This window comes from Lipophrys pholis (genome assembly GCF_963383615.2).
Source record: "Lipophrys pholis genome assembly, chromosome: 14".
Lineage (NCBI taxonomy): Eukaryota > Metazoa > Chordata > Actinopteri > Blenniiformes > Blenniidae > Lipophrys > Lipophrys pholis.
Window position 1 is genome coordinate 22,641,140 of NC_137633.1, and position 20,265 is coordinate 22,661,404.

The 20,265-nt window shown below is 43.4% G+C and overlaps 1 protein-coding gene across 1 annotated transcript; it reads right to left on the reverse strand.

Moving 5' to 3' along the window:
- Positions 1–1,889: 1,889 nt before the first annotated feature.
- On the reverse strand, positions 1,890–14,796 carry pkdccb (protein kinase domain containing, cytoplasmic b). Its single transcript, XM_080479281.1, has 7 exons — positions 14,102–14,796; positions 13,228–13,359; positions 10,563–10,834; positions 10,172–10,251; positions 9,638–9,745; positions 4,277–4,453; positions 1,890–2,833 (listed from the first exon to the last, which is right to left on the reverse strand). The coding sequence occupies exons 1-7, from the start codon at positions 14,717–14,719 to the stop codon at positions 2,730–2,732; spliced, it is 1,491 nt and encodes a 496-aa protein (XP_080335407.1). The 5' UTR covers positions 14,720–14,796; the 3' UTR covers positions 1,890–2,729.
- Between the last annotated feature and the right edge of the window lie 5,469 nt (positions 14,797–20,265).

The window sequence follows — 20,265 nt, forward strand, 5'->3', positions numbered from 1 at the left end:
AGCTTTGAGGGGATCAAACTTCAAACCTCCACACATAGTTTCACCTTAAACAAACCGAAGTCGGGGGAAGAAAGGGACGACTTTACTCTGAAGGTTTCAGAGTCAGAAGAAGAAGCACAGAGCCGATTCACCTCCAACACAGTTGGCGTGGGAGAAAAGCAGCTGGATAACCTAATGAGCCGATCAACATTCTGCATTTGAACGCCCATGAACATAAAACAACACGCGTCTGAGGCCAGAACATCCATTAGCTCCATCAGGAGCACTGCCAAAACAAACCAGCGCAACGTCAGCCATTTTCTCTCCTCGGAGCCGCCGTGGAGAAGAGGAACCGCAGCTGTTGCTTCCAATAAATTACAGCTCATCACCGGCGGGAAGTGGAGGGATTGTTCCTCACATCATCAACGCTGACAACATCGGATCCTGAGACGAATCCACTGAGTCAGCCGTTTGTCACCGTGGCGCTCCAGATGTCTGAGAGATGACGGGTGAACTTTGACCTGCACCACCTCCGACCAGCAGTTAGAGGGGAAGGAGTGATGCCACATGTGGCGTGAAATTCTCTTCTTACATTTCAGGGGGAATGGAAGGGGCGTCTTCATGCAAGTCGCTTGCAGGAGCACAGTTCAGCGAGGAGCTTCTTGAAACAACAGATATCTCGATATGAATGAGTGTTCCAGGAAGCTGTGTCGTGTCTTTTGTTTCACTCGATCCTAAATACTCCGTGTGCTACAATCGGAAACCAGAAGCGACACCAAAAGCCCCGTCCGGTTATCTCCGGTCCTGTGTTTAGAGATCTGTTTAGAGGTAAGCTTGAGATAGGCTCACCTCATATTTACAGACGCTGGGACTCGAACCTTGAACTCATTTTGTCGGTGGTTTCATATGTAAAAAACATTCTTATAACCGCCCTGAATTTAACCCGTATTTCTAGTTGTTCTGGCTGTGTCAGTGGGTTTGGTCTTATCTAATCTAAACACTGAGCTCTTATCTGTATCATCTAGACTCTAATCAGGCGGCTTTGTCCAGACAACAAGGGGCCAACATGAGGGAGGGAAAGACCCTCGGGCCTCCGGTCTCTGCTATGAACTCTCATTAGTGGGCTCGTCTTTTCAGGCCTGCGGAAATGGGTATGAAATCTTGAATTTGCTTGTTCCATTACTGAAATTCATGCTGGAAAATTAAGGTTTGTCAAATGGTTTGATTTTAAAGAAAAAGTGGGATGACAGTCGTTTCCCTTCCTTCATTAGGAAAGAAAAAGGAAGAGCTGTGAGGACATGTGGCAGGAATCTTTGATTATTTTCCCCCAATGAAGCTTCATTACAAAGTGACTTTATAAATCACCCAGCAGACCTGCGCTCACATCCACCCCGCCAGGTTCCCTCCGCAGGCACAGATGGAAGATCATTCGTGTGCAAACCTCCGATTGTCCCAACGTCTGCCTTTGTCTTACAGTAACCCCCCCCCCACCCCCCGTCTGGGAAAGGGCCAACAAGTGAGCTAATTTACATGTATTAATTAAGCCTCATAATGAGCCCAGCATGACTGTGAATGTGAATGCATTCCTCTGGTATTGTGCAAACTCTGCAGAGCTCCACAAATCCGAGTGGCGGCCAATCGGATGGCTACAGATTACAAATGTATGGATATGCGAGGAGCTAAAGAACTTTAACCCCCCCGAAACACACACACACACACACACACACACACACACACACACACACACACACACACACACACACACACACACACACACACACACACACACACACACACACACACACACACACACACACACACACACACACACACACACACACACAGGTGCTAAAGAGAAATAAGCCGGCTGTTAGCTGGAGACCGTCTTCACACAATAAAATGCAAATGAGCACAGCGGTAAAAAGTAGAAACATTTATACAAGTACAAATAACAAATCTGTACAGTTACAACGAGTGAAGTATAAAAAAACACTGAAGTGAATAATTTTTCATTGAAAAATAAAAAGTTTCACCCACAAGGTGCACGTAAGTTTCAACGCACTGACATGTAAGAAAAAAATCCCGTTTCATTCAGTCACATAAATATTTACGGACTAAATGCTAGAACGAAGTTTACAGAGCTGCGTGGAAGCAGTTCTGCTCTGGAATGGTTTCAATCATCTTCTCTGGTTGTTGATGTGTAAATGCTTACATGGTTGTTACCGTCTCATACCGCAGCACGGTTAAGCCGGGGAAGCATGAAAAAACAGCCTCGACCTCAACGCATTAACTTCAAAGTGTATTTGTAGAAGAGCTTGTTTTCTTTTCTCGTCCTCGGGCTTCAAACACTCGGCTGCAGCGGCTGTTCTTATTACTCTTTGGTTTAAAAATCTGACGTCGGGCCCCGGCCTCCCAAGAAAAGCCAACACACATGGCAAATAAAGGGCAGGGCAGAAAAAAAAAAAAAAAAGAAAAGAAAAGGAAGAAGGAAAGATGTCGCGAGCACAAGGCTCTCCCTCCTTAATGGTACCTGAAGGGAAATCCCTTTCAATAGTCGCTGGCAGAGGTAGAGCGCTGGCAGGCAGATCAAACAGCCGCCGAGCAGAAGCCCTATAAATACATCACATTCACTTGCCCCCTCCTCATCCTCGGCTTCAAACCGGCAGTCTCACTGCACTGGAAGCCGTCGGGGAGAGGAGGCGGTTCAACGGTAGCTGCGGCTCCACTGGTCCCTCCGTTCGCTCTGCAGGTCAAACTGGAGCATCCAGAGCTTTGGTCTTCTTCACGTAAACGTCCGACGTGCCGTCGGGCACCAGGTGAGTGAAGCTGCTGCGGAACGAAGCCAGGAAGCGGCCTGAAACACGACCAGACAGAAGACAAGAGCCACGGTAAACACGAGCTGTGGGGAGTGACATGTCCCGACTGGAATTACACAACAACAAATATCAACTTTAAAAAAGCTTCATCAAAAGACTAACAGAGCGGAGCGTGTTTACTTAGCTGTCTTAGTCATGTGGCAGGTGGGATTTACTGAGGATTTATGTTCGTTTCTACACAAATTCAAGTTAATGGGTTTTCCCTCACAACAGCGACAATGGAATGTTTAAAAAACTCAAAGCTTTGAACAAAAAGACAGAAGGAAGTACAAGTACATGAGCACAAAGGTAACCTTAGATGTACTTTTTAGATTTCCTCCCTACATTTGGGCCCTGTTTACGCGACAACGTTTCACGTGACAACACCTAATCCGCTTAAAAAAAAGGAGTGCGTTTACACTGCAGCAGCGGACACGCAGACAACGGTGTAGTTAGTATGCCGGTCCACTGGAGTCCGCTGTTGCTTGATTTTGTAATGAAACTACACAGACGTGTGTGCAGAGAACAAAACACTATAAACGTAAAGAAAATGGAGAGAACCCGACATCCGCATGGACTGATGACACATCGGATGCTATCAGGGGTGAGTCTCAACTCTTAACTCATAACTACTGATATGAACGATAAAACTAGAATATAGACCGCGGGTCGTACCACTACGCGGCCGCCATGTTTGTTTACAACTGAATGAGCAGGAGGGAGGGGGAGAGATGTGCATGCGCAGTAACAGGCTCTGTTTCCTCCATCAGTCTCTGCAGGAGGGATTTGCGCCGTGAAAGAATCTTTCCACCTTGGGAGCCGGATTAAAAACTTTGTAGATACAGTGCATCCTCAAACTGGTGTCGTGTAAACGGACCCCCCAAAAGTGAAGAAAGTTTTGTGGATACACTCGAATTCGTTGTCGTGTAAATGAGGCCTTCGACACAGACGTCTGGACTTTCATCTCCTTTCTTTTGAACACATTGTTTTAACCTCTCCGGGAAAATTTGTGGGGAAAAACTGCCTTTTTTACTACAAGCAATATTTAAACTGGGTATTAAAATCTGGTGAAAAAAAAACTTTAACTAATTCTCTACTTAGAATTCTTCTACCTGTTAAAACCAAAATAAAGATTTTTGTAGATTTTACAGATTTGAACTTCCCATTATTATAACGATTAGATCACGTTTTACTTTAAGAAAAAAAAAGGCTTAAAAAGGGAAATTTTAAATGATGTGAGTGATCTATCCATCCATTGAAAAAGGTTGAAGAGGTTAAAGGTTAAAGACGCCACAAGTTGTCCTCATGTATTACTTCTTTATGTGTACAATAAATACGATTGAATAAGTTGACTCAGCACTTCATCGCAGTGTGTTTCTCCCCATCTGCACGTCCATTTAAGGTCAAAAGTGTCGCTCCGTTTGCGCAGCGAGGTTCCTCACCCGTCCAGGTCTTGCGCCCGCTCAGCGTGAAGCCGCCGCACTGCGAGTGGGAGCTACAGATGTGCGCCGCCTCTCGGGCGCCGTGCACCGACAGCACGCAGCCCTGCTGGCTGTAGGACGGCCAGCAGCGGTACTCCACGTCCCCCGAGGTCGCCATCCCTCGCGTCAGCGTGTAATCTAACCACAGCAGAGGAGAAGACACTTCAGTGCTCCGGACAGATGGAGATGAAGGTTTACCACAGTACAGGCGGGGACAAAGAAGGACAAAGAAGAAACTGTGGAGTTAAATGAACAAAAAAAACTATGAAAGAACTGTGAAATTAGTAACAAAATACACTATAAAGTAAGATAATGCTTCCTTTTCTTAAAGTTGGACCCTTAATTCGTGCACAAAGATATATTAAGAACTTTTTTTAGTATCTGATGAATTCAGCTAATTTTGTGACTCAAATTTTACATTTCTGAATTAATCTGTTGATTATTCTTATTTGGTTAAAAACAAAATCAGGAGATAACCCAATAAAACATAGTTTTTGGCTTCACTTTCTTCAAAGGTGTTTATAGTTTTCCATTAAAAAGGCAACAATTTGGAATAAAGGGAGAAAGTAACAAACTTTCTTGTCTTATTTTTCTTCCTGTAATTCTTAAACTCGCTAATTAAGTGACAAAAAATGTTATTTATGTTAAAGCCACGGCACTCTGGATCCCTTTCAGTTCATAAATACGTCCGAAAGCTTCATTTGACACCGGCTCAGAGCGTCCCGCTTCCAAACTGTTGCACCACACTGCAGAAATTCCTTCTCTTCACCTTCCTCCTTCCAAACATTTGCAGCACATTCATCATTATAATTCTCCGGGCCAGACGTCTTGTGGATCTGGCTTTAAATCATCTGCTACGCATTAGCAGGAGCCATGAGAGTAAAGCCCGCAGCGCGCAGACAACCTCCAGAAATGGACAAAAGCCTGGTCTGTGAGCTCGTATGGAGGAGGTACACAGTTACACACACTTCCTAAAGGGCAGCAGTGTGTGTGTGTGTGTGTGTGTGTGAGTATTGTTAGGAGGGAAAGACACAAGGATCTGCCTTCAGGGTCTGAGAAAAGGGAACAAGGAGACGGAGTGTTTAAGGATCCTTCTCAGGGGAGAAAAAATGGGGCCTGATGGGAAAGTAAAAGGTGGACGACCTCAGACAAAGACTTATGAATATAAGGTCTGTGTTTTTCGAGCCAGAACAGAACCTCTTTTCACTTTAATGCCCTGCAGAATATCAATCTCCGTTCACGACACCGCCTCGGCCCTTTCTGACTGACGCTTCAGGGAGCGTCACGTTGGCGTTCGTGGAAAAGCTGCAGGCACTTTAGCAACGAGTCCCCGTCTGTCAGCAGATTCACATTAACACACACACACACACACACACACACACACACACACACACACACACACACACACACACACACACACACACACACACACACACACACACACACACACACACACACACACACACACACCATTTTACCAATTTGGAAATACATATTTGTTTATTTTCTCTGGATAATTTCAAAGGATTATTCCCATTTATTTGCTCAGATTTAAGGGGAGAATCCACACAGTTTTCAGAAGGAGGGAAAACACGGACTGCCCAACAGTTCAGTTAATCAAACTTAAATTATACACCCCTTTCATAAAAAAGCTACAACCTTCCCACACTATCTCTAACAACCTACATCTATTCATTATTTGAATCCATTAATATTTGCAATGTGTCTGGAGACGCTATCTGTAATCTATGGTGAGACAAAGGAGTTGAAAATAAAAATGGTAGGTAACAATTTAACAAAAAGGGTGAAGATCCATACTGAAAATAGACAAAAAAAACTAGACAAAATAAAAATAAGTAACTGATCTGACAGCACATAAACAAGAGACATAAATATAAATACAATTTGGTTCAAATGTAATCTCGAAAGATAATCTTTAGCCAGACTACGAGGTGGAACTCCTGACTATCACGCTGTAAGCAGGGAAATAAATGTAAATGTTTTCAAACTTCAGTCTCCTTTGTTAATCTGTGCAACATTTGCAGCGTAAAGAAGTCAAAGACGTTGTTAACTAAACCGACAGGACAGAACATGTTTAACAAGACACTTTGAACCCAGCAGTTTAACCAGTTACGGAACAATTAACAAGCTGCCGTCTGTGTATTTACAGTTTATATTGACAGTTTATATTTACAGTACGAGAGCTGTGATCTTCTCACACGGCTGCGTGAAGCAGCGCCAGTTCCCAGCAGGTCCAAACCAGGACTAAGTGAAGGAACAAACACACAAGGCTCCACGTGTTTCAGCTGAAGCCACAAGATGGAGAAATAATGCACACACACACACACACACACACACACACACACACACACACACACACACACACACACACACACACACACACACACACACACACACACACACACACACACACACACACACACACACACACACACACACACACACACACACACACACACACACAGTCCTCGTTAGGCTGAAACTCTCTTCACCCTGATCTGTGATTAAATTCACAAAGTGCTGCTGTATAAACAGTCCAGCATCTGGGGGACGGAAAACCTCCCCACAGGAATGCAGCCCGCCGCTCGCTTATTAATATTTCATACGGCTGAGAGGAGCGGGGGAGGGGGAGGGGGAGGGGGAGGACCCACAGAAAAGGACGACTACTATTACTTTAAGTGTATTTGACTACAACTACTGTTACTTAAAGTTTACTCGGCACCAACTCACAGTACTGACTTTAAAACAAACTTTTAGTTATTTTTGGTGCAATTTCTAATCAGATTAATCACGGCGTTGCTGTGAAATAATTTCAATGAATCCTGATTAAACATCGTTCCTTTTGAATCTATATTAATCAGGTTTCATTTTGCACGAGCAAACAGACTCAAGAAAGAAGGGATTATACAGAATATGCACGATTGAACACTGTTCATGCCAACTAAAAACGTCTACTTTTCAAAACAAACATTTATCCACATCAATGTTCCGGTTACTCCTTTTTAATCGTCTCGAGACAAACACCGTCGGGGAGGAGAGCCGAGCGCGTCTCCTTTACAGCGCTGAGCCGTCAGCAGAACCCAGACTGACGTTTGCTTCACGTTAACGTGGGATTTTAAGCTGGAAGAGCTTCAGTGAGAAGAAAACTCCTTCCTGCAGTGTGCATGACACTTTGCGTCAGTTGACTGATCTTGTACTCAGATTTCTTATCGAGGCGCCAACGTGCTGTTTAGCTTCTTCCATATAGACTCGCTTCAGTGAACACCAGAACAACTGCTTCTACGTGCACGTGCCGGCGTCCGCAACGGCAAGTCTGCCTGGACAAACTGCCTGAAATGCGTTGCCCGTCAGATATGTTGATTGTGTTACGATCTTTAATCACATCAGCCACGGTGGTCGATTAATCCACGTTTTGACGTTATATTTTGAAAGCTCCGATTTGAGAATAGACAGTAAAAAGTTGTGGGTCAAACAAACTGCGATCAGCAGCAGCTTGTTCTTGGTCAATGATTTAAAAAAAAAAACCTGCAATTTTAGACTTTAAGTTACTACAATGTAGGCGCGCTCAGACCACTTTGTTACAGGTGGAGTACTTTTACTTTGTTTAAGTAACAATGACATGAAGCCAATTTCTCCCCGTCTAATGAATTAAATTGTGTCTGTTAACCTTGATATTAATGGCAGGTATTGCTTTTATTGATTCTGTTCTCACTTTAACGCTACTGTTGTTCAATATGCATCTCCTTTGTCACTGTCATTATCGGTTCAAATGTCCACTCCAACTCGCCTGGCCCTGGCAAATACAGCAAACCCAAACACACTCAACCGTCACAATTATCAAACACACTGTGTGAATCCCGGACGTGTGACGTGACATGAAAACTATCTATATGAGGGGTTGAATTAAATTTACTGTATGTATAAAATATCTGTATTTAAAGTACATTCCTTACATATTTGTCAGACCAACAATTGCTTATATATAATTTAACATGAAGCAGGACATTTATCTGTCAACAGAATGAACTTATAACTACAGAAGATGAATGGGTTTGAATAAGAACACACATTGTGAGCGCACTTTAAAGGGAGGAGAGTAAATTGAATACATCTTAACCTTTTATCGGACAATGATCACATATAGTACTTTTAACATTTCCTCCAAGACAACAACAGTCGGTCAGTCGATGTCATGAACACTGAAATAATGTGAAAAGGTCCTGTTTAAATTAACAGGAATTTTTAAATTTGTAATAACTCTACTGGCTTCCACGTGTATTTATGACAAAAATGTCTTCCATTTAGAGATTTTAGACTGGAAATGATAAAGTGTGGTTTGGATCAGCTTCATGCTTACACACTGTGTATTTCTATATCTAATATGACCAGATATATGAGGTGTGTGCATGTGTGTATATTTAAAAATATAATTATATATTTTGTATAACTATATTTTCACAAGATATAATTAAACTTTTTTTTTTATCATCAAATGGTGTATATATTTTTGGATATGCGTGTATGTATATGGTTATGTCTGTGAATGGCACAACATGTTTGAATGTCACATGCCTGAAATGAATGAAGAGAAAAAAAAATAGTGCTGCAGAGATATAGAACTAATTATAAATAAATTACAGCAAAAGACGGACACAACTGCGATAAACTATGTTTCAGTGCACCTTTCATTCATGCTCTGCATGGAAACCTCAGATGGAGCCTCACTATGATGTGTAATTTAGAGGCAAGAGAAAGAGCACTGTTTGCAATATTCAACAATATTATCACACGTTCATCCGATATCATGAAACCTCCATTAATAAAGTTTAACTACTAGAAACACGATTTAGTTTCAGATTCACTTTAATGGGTTTTCCTGTAATGATTAAAATACTTCTAAAAGTGCCAAATATACCTCTTATTGAGTCATTTGAGTATTTTTGAGGAGTTAACAATAAAGGAGGAATAAAAGACTGTAAATATGTGATCAAAGGAGTTCATGAACCTTCAGAAAACCAGACAAAACTTTGTATCCCGCAGTAACAGCGGTGTGTTTCTCACAGGAACACAGCTCTGAGTGAGACACACCAGATTAAATCCCACTTTGTCGGTCTTGTCCTCTCATTCCAGCTGCATAATAAACCTGTCAAAACAGTGACTGCGGGAGGAACAGCCCCCCTGAAACGTCTCCCGGAGACACAAGACGAAAACAGAGGTGCAGACTGTGGATCAGAAAAAGCCAAACAATCCGCCCATGAAGAAAAGGAGTACAGAAGAGTACTTCGTTTCACAAGCTCCTACCTCGGATTACTGACGGGGGCAGGTTGTCCAGGTGGAGGCCAGACTTGTAGAGGAGGAGGATGTGTTCAAAGGCCTCCAGCGTCTGATTGATGTCAGCTTTCAGCTCCCCTGAACACACACACACACACACACACACACACACACACACACACACACACACACACACACACACACACACACACACACACACACACACACACACACACACACACACACACACACACACACACACACACACACACACACACACACACACACACACACACACACACACACACACACACACACACACACAGCATTCAGTCTGGCGACCTTCTCCAAGCAGAAAGTCCGCCTGTGTGGCTGTTGGCTTGTTTTCTCACCGTGCTCAATAATCTGAATCGTGTAATCTCAGATGATAACAACTTGTCTTCATCACTATGTTACATGTCAAGAAGCATCTTGTCGGGCTCATTAAATGAAGCACTTAGAAGGAGGCATGTCATTACACGACTACCGTAATGGAATGATTTGCTTTCCGATTCTCGGCCTCACCTGTGGAGTTCATGATGTGGTCGACCAGGTGTGTGAGGCCAGCCGGGGCCTGGTGAGGCAGCAGGTAGGTGAAGAAATACCTGAGGCCAGGCAGAGACAGCTCATTCACACAGACAGACAGGCAGAACATGACAAGTCCCAGTCTGGCGTTAAAGCAAACAAGCTCCATAAACCTGTCAAAAAAATCTAAAAGCCGCTTAAAGGGGAAACGTTCCTTTTTTCCGCTAAACCTCGCAGAGCACTCATCACACTTTCCCCATCAAATTTCCAGCTGCGTGTCTTTTACCGTCATCATTTTAGGTGCCACTCCAGCCTATATTTAAGCTGCTGCTCCATTCATCCATCACAAGTCGATCGTGTAATAAAACTGTCACTTGTTCTCTTCCTTTACCTGTAGGCGTTGTAAACGTTCCTCTTCTCGTTCAGCCCCTCACACACTCCCCGGGCCGAGCAGGGCAGGCTGAAGTTCCTGTGGGGAAACTGGAGCGTGCAGTCAGCGTCCGCTCGACAGGCGGTCTCCGCCGCACTGGCGTCGTCCAGGTCCGTGAGCTTCAGCGAGCCGGACACCGTGACGAACTGCCGCGGCTGGAAGTCCAGCAGGGCCACGGAGCCCAGGGGGGACCGGGACAGGAAGTGGAGCAGCCTGGCCAGGTCCAGACACACCTGGAGGTCACACACACACACACACACACCAGAACCAGATCAGTTGGAATCACAGTGGAGACGTGACGGGACTGAAACAGCTAAATAAAATCAACTGTGGGTCTCAATCTGGGGTCCAGGTCCTGTTTTACATAAATCACAGGGGAGTTTGAAGCTTTGTCTGCTCGCAGATGATCCAAATTAAATCAAAGAACCTGCCGATGGGGGTCTCCTCTACTGCTTGCCCTTCTCCTGATGGATTAAAGAGCCGTTCCTGGAGGTAATCTGAGCGTCTCCAAGTAAAAACGGTTCCATTAAAAAAACATTTAAGTGTTTAACCCTCAAACAAGTGGTTGGAATTACTAATTTCCTGTTCATAATTCCCGTTTTCCCAAAAACTAACAAGGATAAATTAATAGCAGCCACAACACACACCACTGAAATCTGCTGCTCATTTCCAGAATTAATAAACTGAGGACAATACGCGTCTGCTTCACATTTCTCACTGTAACACAAAGATTAAAGCAAAAAAATGCGAAGTCATGAATTTATCCTGGAAAAAAACAATAAACCATATTTTGCTCATTAATCGAGTGACAGTGTGGTTAATATGAAACATGTTTCGGGTTTAATATTAGTTTGTCTTTTTAATCTCTGAATCACAACAATTGTGCTATAAAAAGATTATTAATTGTGTCACTAAATTGTGAAGATTTTAATCTTCGCAGAACAAATGCAGCCATCCAGCACACACACACGCACACGCACACACACATGCACACGCACACACTACAGTGTTAATGATACCTGGAAAGCACGGAGGAATAAAGCTTTGAGTTCAGACACTAGCCGCTGGACTACAATCAGAAACACCACAGAGCTGCACATCTGTAACACCAGCTTCTCATTACAGACAAAAAAAACAACAACTATAAAATACAGAAGAACTGCCAGACATTGAAAATTGAAGAGGCAGAAACACACATTTCACATATTAAACAATTCCTCAGCAATGAACTCAAAATAATTATGTTGAGTTTTACAGTCCAGTATCTAAACAATTTTCAGAACAAAGCGGGCCTGCACATTTTATTTAAAAAACAGGCTCAACTGAATTAGGAAAAACGGCTTTATTTATTTCCAGCTGACTGCTTTAGCTTATAAACTGGAACAGTAACTTAAAAAGAAAATGTACTTTCCGTCATTGTTTGATTAGATGTAAAGTTGTAGGTTCATATTTGTGTCTACTGAAATCCATCCCAGAATATCATGACGTTAGACACAGACTGTTTCCTCCTTTAGAAGGTGACACATTGGACAAAGTAATTAAACTTCATTACATTGCTAAAAATGTCTGAATATAAAAACCCTCAACCAGGCAAAGGCATTCGCTTTTAAAGACGCTCCACACACCACTTTCGCAAGCCATTTCCTGAGACCCGTTTTTATAGTGCTCTTTAAATCCTATAATAAAAACAGAAAGAGAAAATAAGTAGGCTACCAAAGGCAAAATAAAGGCATTAGCCACGCGCTGACAGAGCATGAAATGCTTCTGTCACACTACAAACATAGCTGCAGCGTTAGGTAATGCCCCGAGTCTCCTGGACGTCACTTGGTGGGATCGGCGCACAGTAAAAACAGGCCTGGTTGAAACCAAACACCCCCGGATTACTGTAGCCTGCGCAGATGCAGGGTAGCTGAAAGGGGCCGAGGCGCTCCGGGAGGGGGGTGGGGGGTATTACGAACGGCTATTTGAGTGATGCAGCAGAACGAGGCCCAGGGTGGAGATGATACTTGCAGAATGTCAGGTTACTCTGCTAATCCTGAAACAAAATGTGTGTGCTCATGCATCCCCCCCCCCTCCCCCCATCCCCCCATCCACCACCACCACCAACCTCCTGCTAAAATTTCTCCTTTTCTTTCAAACACACTCATGCGCAAAAACACACATATTTGGATCAGTGGAGTGTGAATTCAGCCTCTGGTGACTCCCACAGTGTGAGCGTACCTGTGTGTGTGTGTGTGTGTGTGTGTGTGTGTGTGTGTGTGTGTGTGTGTGTGTGTGTGTGTGTGTGTGTGTGTGTGTGTGTGTGTGTGTGTGTGTGTGTGTGTGTGTGTGTGTGTGTGTGTGTTAGGGATGAGATGACATTCCCAGCCAGCAGTGGATTAACTCCAGGACCCTCTCCATTCCAGCCACAGCCTGATCAAATACATGGAGGCACAGATGTCAGACCTACAGCAGGTTCAAATGTCCACCTCCGTCCTCTGTCAGCCGCCATGTCTTCTGCCAACGAGAACAACGACTCCACACATTGTCGGCCCAATGAGGAGGTGGAGAGGGAGGGTGCAGCCGCCCGCCGTGGGAGATAAATGACAGACGAACAGCTGAAGAGCGCAGGAAGAGACACACTCACCCTGAATCTGTCCTCCCAGGGGCTCTGCAGCAGCTGGATCATCTGGAGAGGATTCCCCTGCTCCAGAATGACTGTGACTCTTTCTCCCTCTCCTCCTCTTCCTCCCTGGCCTCCTGCACAGTGACCCTTCAGCTGTAAAGTGGAAAATTACTGTGGTTAGTCACAAGAAAGAGGGGAGAGTTTAGCCAGTGAAAAAAAAGAACATGATGCCACCGTTTTCCTTGTGACTTTTAATCCAGGGAAACTCCACAGAAATAGAACAAAAAGCAGCAAGTGAAAACGTCTCAGTGTCCTCACATGGAGAGGAACGGGAGGACATGATGTTCTGCCAGCGTTGCTCGAAGCAGCTCTGGCCTGAGCCAGTAAAAATCACATTACTGGAGATTTGATTCAGCCAGCTGGTCAAATTGATCAATTAAAATGTCCCACTAAGTCTGCATTTGAAAATCAAACCCACCAGTTGAGTCTGAACCGGCTCTAAATTGAGCTGAAACCTTTGAGTGAATAAGCTGAGAGGGTTTCAGATGCGACTGGGAATAGTGGAGAGGACAGAGGCACATTGTCTGCTGCTGCCAAACTGGACCCAGAGGTCAGAGCAGGGTCACGGAATTTAATTTAATTACAAGGGAAGGCCCTGCAGACCTAATTAAACCTTTCATCCAGTCCACTGCGTGAGACAAAGGGAAAAGGGAGCTGTGGTTCAAGGATTATGGAAAATCTTAATAATATCCTGCAGTTTTTCCAGCAGTCAGAAATCAACACAGCCGTCTAATGCTCCGCACTTTCCTTCACTTAAATCCTGAACAATGCAGAGAATTACTTTAAATCAGCCGAGAAGGAACGATTTTGAAGTAAATAAAGTGTGCCCGCTCACTTGAATGACGTTTGGATGCTTCAGTCTTTGCAGCAGGACGATTTCTTTCTTCAGCTTGTAGGACACCAGCTCCCGGCAGCCGCGGGGGTCTTTAAAATCCTCCAAACACTTCCCCATGTCGATGCCCTGCTCGTTGACGAGCTTCAGAGCCACAGGCTGACCTCCAGCCAGGTTCACTTTGACCACCAGCTTGGTGTATCCGGACCCGAGCACCTCCAGCGCCTGCATGTCCACCAGGGAGTCGCAGTCCATCTCATCCAGATGCGCTCTCCTGGAGCCAAGTGTGATCTCACTCCACAGACTGTAATCCAAAGAGTCCAGAGCCTCGTTCTGCCACAGGGAAAACTCCTGTGGCAGGGAGTTTTCATTATTGTCACTATCCTCCTCGTCAGGTAAAAGCAGTGGAATGATTTCTCCTCTTCTCTGTCGGAGTTGGTAGATCAACGCCCCGCGGAGCGACGCCAGCTCCTCCTCATCACCGGGAACGGTCGCGTTGGAAAAGTGCGTTACTCTCGCTCCAAACTGCTGCACGCTGCTGATCAGAAGTGACACCAGAATGGAGAGAACCACGAAAGCCAGCAGCGCAGCCGCGCGTAAAGAGCTGCCCATCCCGGACATTTTCCTGCGGTGGCGCGGCGGAGACGCAGAGCCGCGGGGCGCAGCCTGCCTGGGACGGAGCGAAAGCAACGGCTTCTGGTTTTCCTGCAGGAGAAACGATCGGCTCCTTGTTTCCACCTCCCCGGGAACTCCCTCTAGAGGTGTGTCCTGTCCGCTCGTAACTTTACACCCGCTGGACAACTCGACCTCATGTTGGCTCTCAGTACGCGTGTTGGAGCGCGTCTCCGCAGCACATGTTCGTCCGTGGTGACGCGGGCGGTTCGAGGTGTGCAGAGGAAAGAAACATCAGAATTATCTAAAGTGGGTATGAAGTTCTTTGTCGTTATCACCAAAATGATAAAAAAATGTTAATAAAAATGAAGGCTGTAGCAGTATTTTTAAGAATAGATTGTGTATTTGAACCGTTTTTTTGTAACTCTTATTATTTATTCTTTTTCGTGTTGTCTAACTCCCTTTCCTTTATCTGGGCCTCGTTTACACCACAACATATTAAAACGTCAATGCAAAACTTTTGCTCTGTTTTGGGGGCAATTTTTTAAATACAGCTCCCCAGGTGGAACTTTTTGAAAATGCTCCATCTTCGTCTCCATGAAAATGGAGGAAAACATGACTTTTTTGAAAACACTGACTGCTGCTGCACAGAGGCAGGAGAGCTATAGTAACTAGTAGTTGTGCACATGCTCAGCAGCTGGACAATAAGAACAAAGTTTCCTCCATCATGTTATGACTCCCAGTCCGTATTCTCCTGGACTTGGTAGTTTTATTTTGGCAGTCACTGTAATAACAATCCAACTCGGTTGTCTGTCCATACAAATGTCTGTGTACTCCCATTGTTAACATTTAGAGCTTATTGTTTTCTGCTGCATGTGGGTTGTTTGATTACAAAAACCAGCAACAGTGCCTTCTAGTGGCCATACAAGATCATTTTTATCATTTCTATCTTTCCCATGGAAACGGACATCGTTTTCAATTTGGTGTAAATGCAAAAACTTTGTGAAACAAAAATGCTAAAATGATTTACTTTCACTTGAAATATCGTGGTGTAAGTGGGGCCTCAGATAAGTCACCTGGTGGCTGCACAGTGGTAGAGTGGTTAGCACTCCAGCCCCATAGCAGGGTTGTCGGTTTGAGTCTGTGCCAGGTTTTCTGTACAGCAGTCTCACTGTGCACATGGAGTTTATTCTGATTTCTTCCCTCTGATTTCCTTTAAAAACGTGCATTTGGGGCTCATCGGTGACGCTAAATTGCCCATAGGTTAGAATATGAGCGTGACTCTCTGTCTTTGTTTATTTGTGACGGACTGACCTGACCTACCTTTTTCAAGTTGGGATCAGAAACCCAGAATTAGATGCAAATGTACAGAAGATGGCTGCATCTCTTTCCACATTGTTTTCCTCTGGACCATCAGTATTAAGCTATTCAACAGAATCCTAAACAAGTTGTTGCAAAACAAGAACAACTCTATCTTATAAGGAATCACATAATATAGTTTTGAATTCACTTTTTGCAGTGAAAACACACAGAACTATCCTCAAAGTGAAATCAAAACATATCAAGCTACAATTGTGTTCACAAACCTTCAGATTGGGGTTTTGTGAGGTACCTTAACACGATGCTCCACATCTCCTCCAGTAGCACAGGGTTCTTTCCCAGTGTGGGGGCTGCTGGAAGCTCTGCCCCGGTCTATTAAACGTTTTACAGTAAAATCTAGAGACTGACGTCTCCTGTCACCGCCACAATCTCTCCAACAGGTGGCAGCAAAACACCGTTTTATTTTGATATGAACAGAAACAAAAAGACAAGGTGTTCACAATGAGCTGATTTAAAGTACCATGTCACATCTGTGCAACATCACAAACACATAGTTCCCCTCAATATTCCCACTCGGTGTTGTATGTCACATTTCTTCTGGTATCTTTGCTCATCCGGCCGTGTTTGCAGCTCTGAAGTGTTTTCCTTCGCTCCACTAGAAATCTGCCACAGGAAATTACCACTTCTGTCACCTCAGCACCGGCCACAAGCCAAACCCTCCTCTCATTAGATGTGTGTGTGTGTGTGTGTGTGTGTGTGTGTGTGTGTGTGTGTGTGTGTGTGTGTGTGTGTGTGTGTGTGTGTGTGTGTGTGTGTGTGTGTGTGTGTGTGTGTGTGTGGTATCCAGCATTTATTTGTAGGGCTCTCAGGATGTTTGTGTGTACATGTGTTTTTTCTTCAGTGTGTGTGGGAGGCAGCGCGGGTTAATCAGTATGTGAAGTCTCCACTGCCACACAGACTGAACAGAAAACCCAGTGTCAGCGTCTGGTGAAGCTCAGGAGAGTAATTCAGTAACACAAAATGATAGTTTTCTCTCAACAGGTTGTTTCAGCTGAGTGATTCTCTCTGTACTGATGAGACTCAACCAGCCTGCACTGGATCCATGACTCAGCGTGGAGTCATGACTCACGGACACACTAATGAATATAATCCGGCCTTCACTGTTGAGATAAAAAAAATATAAAGATAACCCCCCCCCCCACACGGTCTACACTTTGATCTCACTAAACTTTCACTCACTTTTTTTTGTTTCCTTTCTTCAAATAGATGTGTAACGGCTGGTGGCCTCAGAGTCGAGGGCCCGGTGCCAGAATTCATATTTATAAGCAGAGTCAGACCAGCGGCCGCCTCATTAGCAGCCACACACACTTTTTCCTCTCTTTCTGTTGCGCGTGGCTGACTTTGGCTGGCTCTCACGAATTAATAAACACCTCGAGGTCTTTTGTCTTCTTGTCTCATTTCGGCAGCAAGGACATGGATCAGGATCAAACTAGATTTCCTTCTGTACACCTCACATCTTTAAAACTTGGAAACATTGAGCCTGGACTCAAACCGGGTGTCCTCCCACTGTGTGCCAACAGTTCAGGACACACACTTTTCTTTTAGTTAGTTTTTTACAAGTTATAATAATAAATCTCTCACACCTCATCGGGACATGTTCACATGCATTCGACACATGAAGCACAAGGAAATCTCATTAATATAAAAAGTTAACAGGCCTTATATCCTTTGTTTAGGATCACAAAACAGAATCTTGTATGTAACATGTAAATCTTACATGTTAAATTAGGACCTCTGGTTTTCCTTCACTGATGTTTTATAGATTGAGGAAAACAGTAAGTTGCTGGTTTTAATTAGCATTACGTTTCAATCATTTTTTGCAATCTTTTATTCTGTTGTTTTATTCAGTTTTATTCTCATTTAGTTCTGTACAAACTGGTGAAATAGGTTTAGTTAATAGGCGATTCCTTTAAAAAATCAGCATATTTCACAACCTGACACAGTAATAATATGAAACCGTATGAAATGTACAGTATCATAGTCACCAAACTACCAGTTACAGAAGTGTGGAAGTAACTAATACTCACATTACTGTATAAGTGTCATTTCACATATACTTGAGTACGTTTTAATCAACTTTGCTCCTGAACATAAATCATGATTTTGTAATCAAGTTACATTTTCGAAAAAAACAATCCGTGTCTTACGAGTACATTTGTTTACCCATGTGTAATTTTTAAATACTATGATATTTGTACAGGAATCCTGCTACAAACATATTTAATATTTTTGGATCATTTAAGGTGAATTGAAACAAATTCCTGGCTGACGACACAACTTAACTTTGATTTAAAAGTAGCTTATATTCTACTTTGAGTTCTTTTAGAGAAAAGAAATTTGTAGGCTTACTAACATTAACAACAGCAATTTTAATAATGTATAATTTGTTCACTGTAATGTAACAAGAGTTGCACTTTAGTACACAGTTCCAGTACTCTTGCCACCTCTGACAATATGGCAACTGCTGGAAAAAAAAGACTATTTATTGCGTTGAAGGTTTCATAAATAGGTTCTGAAGTACCATCACTGTTAAACAGCCTCAGTTGCACTCAATCGTAAGTGAAAGTACTGTTGTCGAGAAGCAAACCCTTAAAAGGGCAAAAAATTCTTCTCAAAAAGTACTCCAGATATTAGTTACCTTTTAAACCACTTCTAAGTGTTTGTAAACAATAAGTCAATAAGTTTAAAAAAAAAGGGTTTACCTGTACGAAATACTGTCATTAAGGACACTTTTATCATCCAATCTAGAAAATGACACTTCTGTCAACAAATGTAGAAGTGAAGAAATTAAACTCATTAGCTACAAAAATACAGATTAAAAAGTTTAAATAATAATTCAAGTTATGTGTACTCAGTAACTTTTCCTGATTCTAAATGTAGGACATTTAAAGGAAAGTAGAACTTTTACTTACAAGTAAATTTACATCAGTTACTATTTTAAACAGTTTCCTAAAATGCTACAAATTCACAGTAATTTCAGTATTTGTGCTCATGTCCGCCACTGCAAATGCTATTTAAAACATGAAATAGTTATTTTAGTTCAACACATGCACCTCAAGTTGGCCCGAGCAGACAGCAATACAGCATTATTACCCTAAAAATCTTGAGTGTTCCCTTTGATATAGTGCAAAAATAAAAGTATATCCTGAACATGTTTCGTTTAACGCTCTCTGAAAAACATCTCTTCTAAAGGGAATTGATTCGATTTATTTGTTTGGTGCACATATTGAAATAAGGGCAGTTCATTTGAAGAAAGGGGGGAAATATAAGATGGTATAGGTGTTGGTTTTGTGAGGCAGCTTCAGTTTGGGAATTGTTTCAGAGAAAGACGGATTATTTTCTCTCCTGCTGCATCATGACTGACTGATGCTACAAGCTACAATAGCTAACCGCTCAGTGGAGTCGGTGTGTCGGGGTCCGAGGAAAACCCAGAAGCGGACTCGCACACAAGACTAGCGTTTGCAGGTTTTATTAAATAGTCAGGGCAAACAGGTTTACGAACGGCGTTTGGGAAAACCTGTCCGTTGTCCTCGTCAGGCAGGTTGTCGCTCATCAAGGTGTGTTAACAGTTAAACATGTGTCCGTGCACAGGGACGTGTCCGCCCAGTACAGGGAGCCCACTGTTACCGGGTCCACTCCTCACAGGTTCTACTGTATTCGTGCTTTCCCTTGAGATTTAACGGACACAAACGCAATCATAAATCAAACTCTCTTCTCCTGCTGCCTTGACGGACCTTCGCTCGATGGACCTCGTTCTTCCTGCTCTGTGACACGCAAAATCCTCCAGCCGCCACGACTGATGGATACGAAACCTGTGGCACAACAAGCCTTTAAATTAGTTAGCAAACACTGCATTGCAATATTTCATTATAATGCAAGTTATTGTTGAGAAACTATAAGTTTGGCATATAACATTAGCATGAAGTAAGATATGTGCAGCAAGTGAACGTGGAGGTTTGTTATGCCCGGTTCACACTGCAGGATTTCAAAATTGTCGTAAGAGACCACACACACGGCGATAAATAATCACAGGTTTAACAGTTTTAGTCGGACAGTGTGTGGTGTGCAGCCACACGGCAACGTCAACACACCACACACAAACCGATTTCACTCACGAACATCCCCACATCAGATGGGAAGTCTCGCAAAACCTCTCGAGATCAAACGTGATTCCA